The 13361-nt window shown below is 34.8% G+C and overlaps 1 protein-coding gene across 28 annotated transcripts in view; it reads right to left on the bottom strand.

The window, feature by feature from the left end:
• The window catches only part of LOC128236579 (uncharacterized), a 121714-nt gene that overhangs the window by 89351 nt on the left and 19002 nt on the right, over positions 1-13361 (bottom strand). For 20 of the 28 annotated variants that reach the window (XM_052951529.1, XM_052951518.1, XM_052951531.1 and 17 more), the window contains 12 exons: positions 11511-11622; positions 10674-10983; positions 9944-10056; positions 9420-9524; positions 7891-8029; positions 7480-7633; positions 6830-6983; positions 6332-6510; positions 5606-5818; positions 4978-5091; positions 4512-4643; positions 1938-1970 (listed from right to left, as the gene is read on the bottom strand). In XM_052951529.1, coding sequence (XP_052807489.1) covers positions 1938-1970; positions 4512-4643; positions 4978-5091; positions 5606-5818; positions 6332-6510; positions 6830-6983; positions 7480-7633; positions 7891-8029; positions 9420-9524; positions 9944-10056; positions 10674-10983; positions 11511-11622 — 1758 coding nt within the window. Of the gene's footprint in view, positions 1-510; positions 535-1937; positions 1971-4511; positions 4644-4977; positions 5092-5605; positions 5819-6331; positions 6511-6829; positions 6984-7479; positions 7634-7890; positions 8030-9419; positions 9525-9943; positions 10057-10673; positions 10984-11510; positions 11623-12566; positions 12603-13361 lie in introns of all 28 variants that reach the window. The other 8 variants (XM_052951525.1, XM_052951547.1, XM_052951545.1 and 5 more) reach the window with 3 other exon arrangements.

The raw sequence follows: 13361 nt of genomic DNA, 5'->3' as shown, positions 1-13361 counted from the left end.
ACTATTTATCAATTGTAGCCTAATTGACAATGGGGAGTTTTTTTTCTGGTTGTACGTCAAAAACACTGAAAAGGAACATACAAGTGTCTATCTACAAGCTTGATTTGTGTCTAAACTACCTATAAAATCACAATGGAAACAAAAGCATGCTTGTTATGAATGACTTCTAGTAAATCCATTCTCCATCTTAAAGAGTTATTAGAAACAAACAAAAAATAATTTCAAATCAAACAAACAAACTTGTGTGAGACAATTCAATAAATGGCATAACATGCTTATACATATATTTATATGTTTGTGCACATACATTCACATCTACAATTCAAGAACACAAAACAAATATAATATATGCTGTGAACTGTATATAATCTTTATAATCACAAAATCACATGTTAAATATCCTGAGTCTCTTCACAGCACATGGGACACAAATAATTAGTAAATAAAGACAAAATGCACGCAAAAATCCCGGATTATTCTAAAATTCCCATAGATACACGTGGTACTTACTGGAATCTCAAATCGATGACTCCCCTGAATCCCATATATAAAACATGTACATACATTGCAAAAAAGTATGTCATACCTATCAAATATACTCAGCATTATTTATTGTTACCAACAAAATTATATTAAATGTCTAACCCTGCCTTTTGCAGTTGTTTCCCTTAGTAAACACTTAGCCATACATTTGCGTGGCATTAACATGTTTTACTAAGCAAAAGTAAAGAAAAAATTTGGTTATACCTTTCAAAAATATTTGTTCATTGCTAACATATTAATTCTATGAAACGCCTCACCCTTTAACATTACCAGAGTTTTTACAGTTGTTTCCCTTAGTTAACATTGAGCCATGCATTTCTATGGCACCAAAACATGTTTTTTACAAAGCTTAAGAAAAAAGGAAGTGAAGTAATGTATTGCACTGTCTTATTTTTTGTTCTTTCCTTTTCTACAGAACTCATCCATGTAATAATCTATTAGCATTAACCACTAAACAAAACATGCTCTATGGTTTTAGCTGAAGAATTAAAGGGGGATTCTGCACCTAGCCCTTTTCTGTCTTCTTTGAGTTGAATGCTTTAGGCAATCAAATATTAATTTTGTTTTGCTGAAAGCTTACTATTCAAAAGCTAAAAGCTACTTTAATCAAACACAGTTCTAACAAATTTGTCAAATTTATCATACTTAAGTTCTTCATAACTCTACACAATGTGCCATTTTTTCCTTAAGCGCCCTTTTCAGCAGTACCTTTTTTTACAACCTAGCTCAAACCCTACATGCACCATGCAATACACCAGAATCACTACCTAGCAAAAGATGGGACATGGTCACTCTAAGAAACAAGACCACCAAAAGTGAATTCCAACGCTTGTCTGTTTTTCTTACATGGCCAAAGAACATAACCCTACAAATATCTAAGGCCCTCGCCATTTGTGTATTGTTATTGGTAACATGTACACTACCAGGTAAATTTCATGGGAATATCCTGAATAGGCTTTAAATTATGACTATTAGTCATTGTTTTTGTACAAGTACCATCGATGATCACTACGATAACATCAATGCTATGACATTACCTCAAATTTAAAATTTGCTACACCTAATGTTTAGAAATTCCAATACATCATATCTTCAGAAAAAAATGTGACAAAACATTGAGAAAAGTGAATCGACAGTTTTTAAGACCAAGGCAAAGTGTTGGACATCTTGTTGAAGCATTTGTGAAGAATTGAGACAGCTTTTGATAACATGCTTGAATGAGTCATTGGGTGCAAAGTTGTTTTTACCTGGAAATCAATTTGTTATGGAAGCTTATACTAAACGCTAATTGGTAAACTCTAAGTACATTTTTAAACGTCCAAGCAATGTTGTGTGTTGTTGGTTAGAGATTTGTATGTTAATGTTTTAAGTTGCCTTCTAGTCGTGCAATTTACCCGAGTGAGAGGATTCTCTTCACCATATCTCAACTTATAAAAAACATAAACATATCAATCATATGATACATACAAACATGTATTTTTATATGAAATGCTAACTTCAAACTGGGACAATGTTTTAGGTATTGAAAAAATGGACATCATAAAATATCATGTTTTTCATTGCTATGTAAATTACAGAACAGCACATACCAAGGAGAGAGCTTTTTTGAAGGGAAAGAAGCTTAAAAATACATGGATTTCTTCTGTTGAATATACTCAGACCGTGAGGGATAGGAATTTACACAAGCCCGCAAGACTAGAGTAAATAAATTGTACAATATGGAAATTAAAATTTTGCAATAACAAGTTTGTTATAAGTTTCAAAGCTAAATGGTCAAGTAAGGACGCAGACTCCAAATCCTAATTTTGATGACAGTGCCTTTTAGTTTTGTAAGGAATAAAATAATTCTTTGATGTACAAATATAGCTATATTTTGTATTTAATCTGACAAGTAATTAAGTAAAAGTCTAGCAGGTCTGAGTAAATTCAACAGCTGTTTAAATCTTTGTTTATATATATAAGCTACAAACTGGTCTGATATACGCGTCACCCGGGGGGCGGGGGAAATACACGTGGTTCACCGAGTTGCTGATTTACTTACTATCTCTATAAACTTCCCTGAACCACCCTGTTTCACACATAAGCATTTCAATATTGCCACATATACATGCATTTAAATTTACACAGTCGAACCCTGTATGCTCAAACTCACTTGGCTCAATGGCTCGAACTGGATGTAAAGGACCAATTTCCTTATATAGAAGATACGTTCACGCTTACAGGGTTCGACTGTAGTAGCATAAATATGTTTTGCACTATCTATCTTATTTATCATTCATAGTGACGACTAAAAAATATTTAAATGAAAACTACGAAATATTAAAAATACATACCAATTACCGTACATGCTTTAAATTTTACTTTAAAAATAACTGCATGCTCTGTATGCCTTATACCTTAATAGGAACCATGCATTAAATGCATATATTCATATTTAAAATATATCTTAGGGAAAAATATATACCGCTATCATGTAATGAAAGTTCTGAGAAAAGCAATTTTTAAAATAAAAGGGAAAGGCAATGCAGATTTTTTTTAGGGTTGTATTATGATCATTTTTTTTTTAAATTAAAAAAACTGATGAAAAATGATTTAAATTGGTCCATTATTAATGAGAAGTAGTACGTCAAAACATTAACAAATATTTGATTTGAGTAGCAAATGAAAGACAACATTAATTGACTTTTTTGCAATGTCATTGTTTCCATTAAGAACAATGGTGAAAAAACCAAGAGAGATAACTTTTTTTTGGAGTGTAATTTACGATAACAATAAAAATAATTTACTTAGAATTCTAGCTTGCTTGTCTCAGATACTTCCTGAAGCATGTATTAAATAAGGGAAAATGTGGTTCTCTTCTAACCTGAGGGAGCTGCAAACGTTTCAATGAAGAAAAATTAGAATGAGTTTTGAAAAATGATAATGTGAATAAAGAATCAATGAATCAGTACTCAATGTCACAAAAGTATACCAAAATACCTTTACTAGGCTTTAAGTTCTGTTTAAGGAAAAAAATTGTTTGTTCTTATTTTTCGAGTGACATAAGTTTAAGATGATGTAACAAGCTAAATGTGTCTCAGAATCAATCGATACTATACACATTGTTTAAATTAACTAAATACCAGGAAAAGAATAAAACTGTGAACCATTAATGAGAAGAGGATGAATTAAACTGTTAATTAGACAGACTAAAACCTGAAAACTTGTGACAGAAAATACACCATGTTATCAATCAACAGCTATATGGCACTGTGAACACCTCAAAACACCCCATAGCTAATAGAGCTACCATATACAGGTGATTTAAAACCAGAAACAGCAATGTAGGTCGTGACAAGAGGTGAGCATCGGCGGAACCCACGGTACACATTCTGTCCACACTACACATGTACCACGATATTTGATTGACATGACAAAGTCGCATTTCGATGAATATCCTTAATATAGTGGAGTTAGTTTAACATATTAAGCTGACATTAATAATTTGAATGATTGACTTTGGTGGTACTAAAACCATAAAATAATATCGAAATAATTTTTGGTCACCAAATATCAAAAATGCATATATTTGTGGGTCGGTTACCTTGAAAGCTGTAAAAAGGATAACATCCCTCAAACACAAAAAGCTGCAGCCAATTGTTTAAAAAAATTGAGCAGTTGTATTTACATTAACTTTTGGCAAGTTTGAAATTTTAAACATTTTGATTGGTTAATAGTTAACATTTGAATACTACTGACCAATCAATGAATATTTTGGCTAACTTTATCCTAACGAAAGAATTAACCAGTTTTATACAATTGGCTTCAGATCTATTTGAAATTTGCAAATAGAAATCTTGGCTTTAACTTTTTTTATATTCTTGTCAATCAAATATCCTACAGTACATACTGCAGGTGAACAAGATCATGTACCAAGGGTGCCCATTAATGCAAGGTTGCAGGGCGTATGCATTAAAGCTAGAGCGTACCTTGGCAGCTAGACTGTTGAGAAGCGGGAAGACCTCGAGGTATGTCTGCAGCTTTGTCTTGAGGTCTATACATGCATCCCAGTCCTTCAGCTTGCTGGGTAGAGCCAAACACTCGTCCCAGTAACTCTCAACCTGAGGAGAGGAAAACGAATGATATTTCATACAGGCTGAGAATTTCAGATTGTAATCTTATACTTGGTAAAACAGCTAACATACTAGTGCTGTAGGTTTATATTATTACAAATATCACACAAAGAACCAAGTAAGAAGCAAAACTTTATTAATAATAAAAAGTAATAACAATATATTTCATTTGATACCTCTATTGCAGGACTTCAGAAGGTAATATGGTCCAATGTGATCAAATTTGGCCCAATTTTATTCTTCATTATTATAAACTCCTGTGTAGTAATTAACACCATGGTTTGGATGAGTTGAAGTTGAGATGTATACTTAATGCTCCTACCTCTTTGTAAGAAGCATCCAGGTCGACCTCGGCCCACAGTGTATCACAGAACCTTGTGTCAAACCGGATAAACTTCTGGAACAGTCCATACAGCTGGCTCAGCAGGTCCAGCTCCTGTAACAATAAACACTCATGAAGAAACAGTATGTCTCATGAAGAAACAGTATGTTTGGGTTATGTCTTTATATCAATTAATTTGAAAGGACTTGTACTTATACAAACAATTATTGTGAATTTTGATAGTCCACAGCCAATTGTATTAAACTCTGATAAGTTGTCCACAGGTTATCTTTAGGCTAGTTTGAAAATTTCAATTGATTTCATTGGTTAATATTAAGTTTTCAGATAAATATTGACCAATCAAAACATATTTTGACCAACTTTAACCAAACCATTCTAGCCAGTTTTATACAATTGGCTGCTGATCTCTTTCAACACTAATTGCATATTATTCCATGAAGTTTATAGGATGTAATGTACAAGTAATTATTTAAACTAGTAACTTGTCAAAACCAAAAAGGCAAGGGTTAACTTAAGGGATTAATAACAGCAAATTGCAATAAATTTATACAACTTTGATTACAAAATCAGCTTAATACAAGTATGCATACTGTAACCATATACCAACCTCTCCAGTTTTATCAAGCTCGCTGAATGGTTTACAAGGAATACCAAACAGTTTGGAGACAGAGTCCAGGGTCTTCCTCTTGGAGTCATAGAGCCCGTATCTCTGCTGGAAGTCTTGAAGGCGGGAAACAGCCTCCGCAGGCGGGATACCAGGCACTGCCGGGCCCTGGGCATCAAATGCATTTCTGAACTGGATAACCTCCACCACAAATGTCTGAAAAAAGAATAAAATTTACTAACAACTCTGTGACAGGAACTAAGATAAATAAAAGCTAAATATATGAGAAGAAGAAACAAGATCTGTCACAGGAACATGACAAATGCTCCCAGAACATGCATTCAGACAGAATAAAAGTATTATTTTGAATTTGTGTGTATAATGTTTTGTGTGTAAAATGTATTTAAATGCAAAAAGGCATACACATAAAGATAATAAAATAAATGTCGCTGCATGCATCCTCTAAAATAAACCCAGCTCATGGTGACAGAAAAGAGTTAAAAGACAGAAGGCAATAGCTGTTATATTGACCTTATAATAGAATTAGGGCTTGCCATCAACCTAAGACCTTCATGATTGCATTACCTGACATGCTTGTTGAGCGCCTGTTTGAAGGCATCCCTGTGCTCCTTCAGAAGAGCTTCTTTCACATGCTTTGAGCCTACGGTAAGAATGTGTACTTACCGATACAAGCAATTATTACCCAGTAGTACCCAAATGGCCACTCACCTTGACCTGCTTGTCTAGCTCCTGTTCAAAGGCACCCCTGCGTTCCTTGAGGAGGACTTCCCTCACGTGCTCAGCAAGCTCGCACAGCTCAAACCAGTTCTCCCTGAGTGAGTCGACCTCCTCCACCTCGTTTCGAGGCAGACGCAGCTCAAACTCTCGCAACTTGTCATACATTGTCTCTGGAAATGGCAAAACAAAATTTGAATGAACAAACTATAACATAAAGTGAAATAAATCACTCAGTGTTGTTCATTCTCAAGCAACAGTTGATTGGCAAATTACAGATGGTTCAGCCAGAAATAGCAATTTCAATGGCGTTTTCCCTTGGATTTTAAGAAGGATCAGAGTGAATCCCAAATAAAAAAGACAATCCACAAATAAAAATAATGTAGATGGGTATACTAATGGGAGACCAGAATTTCAACTCACGAACCCTTACACAAAGAGGAGACTCAACATTGATCAACTGAGCCCCTGGTTAATGTATGATTGTCCTACCTATTGGCAGGTAGATGCCGTCAATCTTGTTCTCCATGTCACGTAACTCCTCCAGTAGGTGTAGTGTAGAGTTGAGCTGGTCTAGTGTCTGTACATGCAGCTCTAGTCTGTTGTTCACGTTTGATCTGTATAGGACAGCCTGGTCTAGCTTTTTCTGGAATAGATACAAGAACAGTGTAATATTGGATGCAGCTATTGTTGCTCTAGTCCATTATTCCCATAAGACTGATACATCACAGCCTGGAATAGATTTTTCTGGAATAAATACAAGTAAAGATTGACATAGAGTTGAGCCAGTCAGGTGTCTATAACTCTAGTTGATTGTTCAAGCCTGGTCTAGCTTGTTATACAGTATGAGGTGCCTAACAGATATTTTATGGAAACAATGACTAAATTAACATTCCAATGCAAGGTGAACATTTTGATTGTTGAAAATTAAAAGAAATACTCTTTTTTTTTAAAATGTCTTTTTTACAATTCAAGGAAACATAATTTCTCATCTAAAACAATTGAACACTAAATCTGTAAGCTGATAATATTAGCTTTCAAACATAGCTATGTGAGTTGCATATGTTACCAGGTGCTTAAACATTACAAAATGTTGGTAATTATGAATTAAAAGGACAAGATATAATATGTTTTCTGGATACCTTAGCCTCCTCATGCAGCACAGAGGCAAACTGTGTTTTCCACGCCATGGAGAAACCATGAAGGGCATCCTTGATGGGGTCAGTCTGCAGGCAGATGGGGCCCACAGGTAGAACACGGGGAATACCCAGGACCTTCTTCTCTATGTACAGGAACCTGACGGAACAAACATGGGGCAAGTTAGAGGGGACACCTATATGTTCACTGGGGTCACACACCTAGTATGTTCTCATGGGGGTCTGTCTAGAAGTAGATGAGGTCTACAGTTAAAATATTTAAAGACATTGATAAAGTTTAGTATCTAGCATACCCTGGTACTACAAAGTTTCATGATATTTTAGATTCAAAATTTGCTGTCCAAATATCATAGCACAAGAGCAACTTAATCATTACAATAATGGAACCATATCTACCTTTCAACTTCCTTCTTAATTGCAAACATGCCGGGGTCTCGCGAGATGAAGTCCTTAAAGTTTCCATGCATGTCGTCCTTCCACAGGAAGTTGTAGTATGAGAAATGGAACAGGTGCTTGTTCACCACTGGCTCAAGCTCTAAGGATGGAAATAACAATTATATTCATGGCTACCACATAATGCCAATACAAATTGAAGAGTTACATGTGTATATTCATGGCTACCACATTATGCCGATACAAATTGAGAAATATATTCATGGCTACCACATTATAGCAATACAAATTCAGGGTTATATTAATGGCTACCATGCACATCATGCCAATATAAATTGAGGAATATATTCGTGGCTACCTTGCACATCAGGCCAATACAAATTGAGAAATATATTCATGGCTACCACATTATAGCAATACAAATTCAGGGTTATATTAATGGCTACCATGCACATCATGCCAATATAAATTGAGGAATATATTAATGGCTACCGTGCACATCAGGCCAATACAAATTGAGGAATATATTCATGGCTACCACATTATAGCAATACAAATTCAGGGTTATATCAATGGCTACCTGTACCATGCACATCATGCCAATATAAATTAAGGAATATATTAATGGCTACCATGCACATCAGGCCAATACAAATTGAGAAATATATTCATGGCTACCACATTATAGCAATACAAATTCAGGGTTATATTAATGGCTACCATGCACATCATGCCAATATAAATTGAGGAATATATTCATGGCTACCGTGCACATCAGGCCAATACAAATTGAGGAATATATTCATAACTACCAAATTATAGCAATACAAATTCAGGGTTATATCAATGGCTACCTGTACCATGCACATCATGCCAATATAAACTGAGGAACATATTAATGGCTACCTGTACCATGCACATCATGCCATTGAGAAATTTATTCATGACTACCAAGTTTGGAAAAGGTTGGATTAGAAATTCTTAGGTAAGCGGGCCCACAATAAAATTTAATGACACAGATGACCACAACCGGTGGTCGAAAAATATCAATAAAACCCCAGCCAGCCTTACACCGGTGCTTTACAGTCTGCTCAAATTCTGGATTGTATATAGCAGGGCATATTCATCCAAATATCTAATTTGATGACTGCATTATGCAGATGGACATGATAAATTAATGACCTAAATTCCACATAACTATAATACTGTCCAAGACAGCTGTAAGTTGTAATACTGTCCAAGACAGCTGTATGTTGTAATACTGTCCAAGACAGCTGTAAGTTGTGACATCATGTCTACTGCATTCTTGGCGTCGGATATGAGATCACAGAACCAACAGGCTGAACAAGTTCTTAAAACTTTCATTATAAATTATTTCTGTGACAAGTCTAGTCTAGCTTTCATATCCACCTTGTATGACTGAATAAAGTTGTAACATTATGTCACCCACATCCTCATCATCAAATATGAGAAAATTAAGAAACAAAAGATTGAACAATTTAAGATAATTATTATTAATTATCTGCACCCACCGTGCACTACACAAGCGAGCTGTGACATCATGTCGCCCACATTCTCGTCATCAGATATGAGATCGTAGAAACTCTCCTCCCCCCTCGCACTTGTCCACACTATACCTGCAAAAGATACGGTATATGTTAAAAATATGAAAGGTTTCTGATAATGATATCAAATTTTTCAGACAGTTATTATGCTGCTAAATATTTAAGCAATATGACCCTAAAAAAGATACGGTAGTTTGATAATAGCTCCATTAACATGAAAGTTTAAGACTCAGACTCGGAAAAGCTAAATTTTAATTTCAAAAATGCTAAAAATTATAGGAGCAAAGATGGTAAACATTATGTATGTGATGGTGATTATCTTCTAATATCAGCATACATCTTTTGTCAAATTAATTGTTTCATAGATATTTTAAAACATGTAAGACTTCAGTTTTCTGTGCTTAAGTCTGAAACTCAGACAAATGGCAATAGTGAATCAAACCCAGGCTACCAAAGCTATGCCAGAAATCTAATTGGTTCAGTAGTGTTACCTCTATTGGCCTCTAGTACAGATTTGGCAACATCGGCTACTGCAGTCTGGGACACATCCAGTGTTGGTTCAACTATTATGGTTGGGATACTGAACTTCACTTCAACCTCAAACCTGGCAAAGCATGAGAATTTAGGTTCATGAATGTCTTTTGGGGATTTATATCCAAAATTGTTTTAGGATTTTACCTTTGACAATGTTTCTTTTTTTCTTTCTTTTTTTTCTTATGACGACATAGAAGTTGTCCAAAATTTAAAGTTATAATATTGATTCTATTTATAAACAGATATTTTAGAGATCTGAGTTATAATAGACATTATCAAATTTAGGACTTGTAAGAAATTAAAGTGAAATTAAAGTGATTTAAAATCAATACATACCGTATAGCAAACAAAAATTTTGAGTGATAAACCTTTAACTACTTAGTAAATAATGCATTTATGGAAAATATTAATTACTGATAAAAGATTGAAACCATGTATTTAATAGCCCAAAACACACAAATATTAAATGACTGGTGGGTCCTAAAAGATCTACAGTGATCAACTTTCACCTTATAAGGTAGGAAAACTGTGTTTTCTGCACCTTTCTTTCAAATTAAACACGGTATGCTTTTCGGAATATTAAAACAATTGTATTAACTGTGGTAGATCAGTCTTATTTGGAAGTAAGAGTGCAACTTTAAACAAAATATTTCACAAAACCATGAATCAATACAATTGAATGCTTACTGCAGGAAAGTAACATGGTGGGTTTTCTCTGTGGTCCAAGTCATGGTTGACAACTGTGAAAGACTGGACATAGGGCGAGCATTAGCCGAGGCAGCCCGGCCATCTGGTACTGGTGAGGGCGGGTAACTGCCCCCCTGTGAGCCCCAGCCCACAGGTTCAGGGGAAGAGCCGGAGCTGGACTGTGAATGGTTGGACATGGCGCTGATCACGCGCACCACCTCGCTGTCACATCCTGATGACTCGGCAAGCAGAGCCAGGGACCGAGAAGTGGCTGAAAGTACTGCCTCATAAACGTGGTCCCGGAAATATGCTGAAAAAAAACAGAGTGAACTATATTCAACTGATCTTTAACAATTAAGGAAAGTTAATATCATATATGCAATGTAAATCAGAACCACTCATCTCATTGTCAGGCTTTACGACCTAGCTTGTCATAAAAAATGGTCACAAGGAACAAAAAAGTGTTATAATTTGAATATCAACTGCAAATGATCTATCCCACACAAACCTCTCAATGCTCACTCCCTTCGTCCATAAAACTAGTCTAGCACTTTTTTGCCCTTTTGTTGGGCTTCCTGCCTCTCCCATTTTACCTCCACTGTGGCCACTTTCACCAACTCTTGCTGACTCAAACCTTTGTCACCCCTCCCATTCAACCAAGTCCTCCCCTTTTCCCAGCTGAACTCACCTTTGACAGCAAACATGACCTATTGTTCTACTTTGGGCCTTTTGTCTTGTGCGTTCTTTATGTTCTGGGACCACAATCACCAACACCCAATCTCCTCTCCCCCAAGTCCCCACATCCCAACCCCTACCCCTGCCTATTGCTCCACTTACCTATGAGGTCAAGGACCAGTTGTTCCTCTTGCTGGGCCTTCTGTCTCTCACGTTCAACTTCTTCTGGGTCCACCATCACCGACACCCGTTTTCCCTTCCCGTGGGGGTCAGGCTGTAAACATGCACAAGCACTTGTTAGAATTTGGTACATTTTTCAGGTTATCAAAAAAAAGTTTAAAGGTGAAAAAAGGTCAAATATTTTTAGGTGACAGTGCTAAGCAAGATACCTATGCTCTAAAGCTTTTAAAGCAATGAGTAAAGTTGTTTTACCATACAGTACTTATATTCTTAATGATAGAAACTAGATACATTTAAAACCATTTTGGTTGCATATTTAGTTAAAAATGTATTTCAAATATACATGTATGATAAGATATGGTTCTCAAGTTGTACATGAGTTGTAAACTACTTAATGCAAGCTGTAATCTATACGGGTTTCAAAGGAATGGCACTCATTTTTCAAAATAAATCAATTCCAAGAAATATTATGACGTATGCTTGAACTATAAAAAAAACAAAAGCTACATGATAAGTCTTCCGTCTCCAACAAAAAGTTCTTGCAAAAATCAGAAGTTAAGTTGTACGCTAAAGTGTGGAGTAGAGAAGTGCTAAAACCTCCGATAAAAACACGAAAGAAACAAGGATATATGATACCGAGCTTTCTGCATGTGCTTTAACCATGAACCAATTTAGTCAATTTAAATTATAACAACCAGATAAAACTGCATTCAACAGATCTTCTGTATGATATGCAAAAAATAAATTGACCAAAATCCAAAAAAATATTTTAAAAACGCATGTTTGATATCATTTGTTTAAAATGGAAAATAAACTGAAAAATTAATTAAAAATAATTTTTGAAAATAATTGCATACAAGGGAAATTTTTCTTGCATTCAAAAATATTTCACTTGAAAGATAAAAATATGATAAAAAAATAATTTAAAAACCTGTATAAAATGGAAAATTAGTTAAAAAAGATGTGTTTGAGAAAAAAGCTGAAGGAAAAGTTGTGCTTGAGTAAACAATCAAATGAGGCATTTCTTGGTTAGTTTACCATCATGGTCAAGTTTTCATGGGACCACTGAGATTGCTGAAAATTACACAACAAAAATGTCTGTAATATTGGAGTAAAATAATATAAACGCTATTAGTTCAAAGTATTTATCCAGTTATTAATATAACTGTTTCCAATACTTTCTGTGCTCCTTTGGAAAAATTGTCTAAAAATCAGGATTGTTTTCATTTTTACTAAAATTTAATTTATAAATATATATCCCTTCATCAATATGAGTTCCACCCGGCCTGTGACTTTTTACTACCTTGACCTTGAATAATACATAAATAAATAAATGTCATTTCTTGTAAGGCCGTTAGTAATTTTGTTATATACATGAACAGAATTTATACTGAAATGCTTAGATAACATAACAACACAAGAAGATGTGACCAACAAATGTTACGCAGTGCAAATATGGACAAAAACACATGTTTGAACACGCATATGACGACTTCTTATACAACAATTTGTTTTCCAGATTCTTCTTAACCTCAAGACTGCATAAAAGGAAACAAGGAGTGTTTAGAATTCTGCCAATAGTTATGACTCGTTGTTTTCACATATTGAAGCTGTGATAATATTTTTTTTTTAAATCTCTTGGGGTTTTTTACCTTTTACGTGAGATTTCTCTGGAAAGCAATTACCTAAATGACTTCTTTTGCTTTGTTTAACCTGGAATCCTACTCCAAAGTTGAACAAAAGTCAAATAGCATATTTTCAACGCTATTCATTTATGATGACATGCCAAGAGTTATTACATTAGTTCAATATCAGAAATATTTAGAAAAGTTA

This window comes from Mya arenaria, chromosome 6 (genome assembly GCF_026914265.1).
Source record: "Mya arenaria isolate MELC-2E11 chromosome 6, ASM2691426v1".
NCBI lineage: Eukaryota > Metazoa > Mollusca > Bivalvia > Myida > Myidae > Mya > Mya arenaria.
The sequence above is the reverse complement of the archived record's forward strand: the minus strand, read 5'-3'. Positions and strand labels throughout refer to the sequence as shown.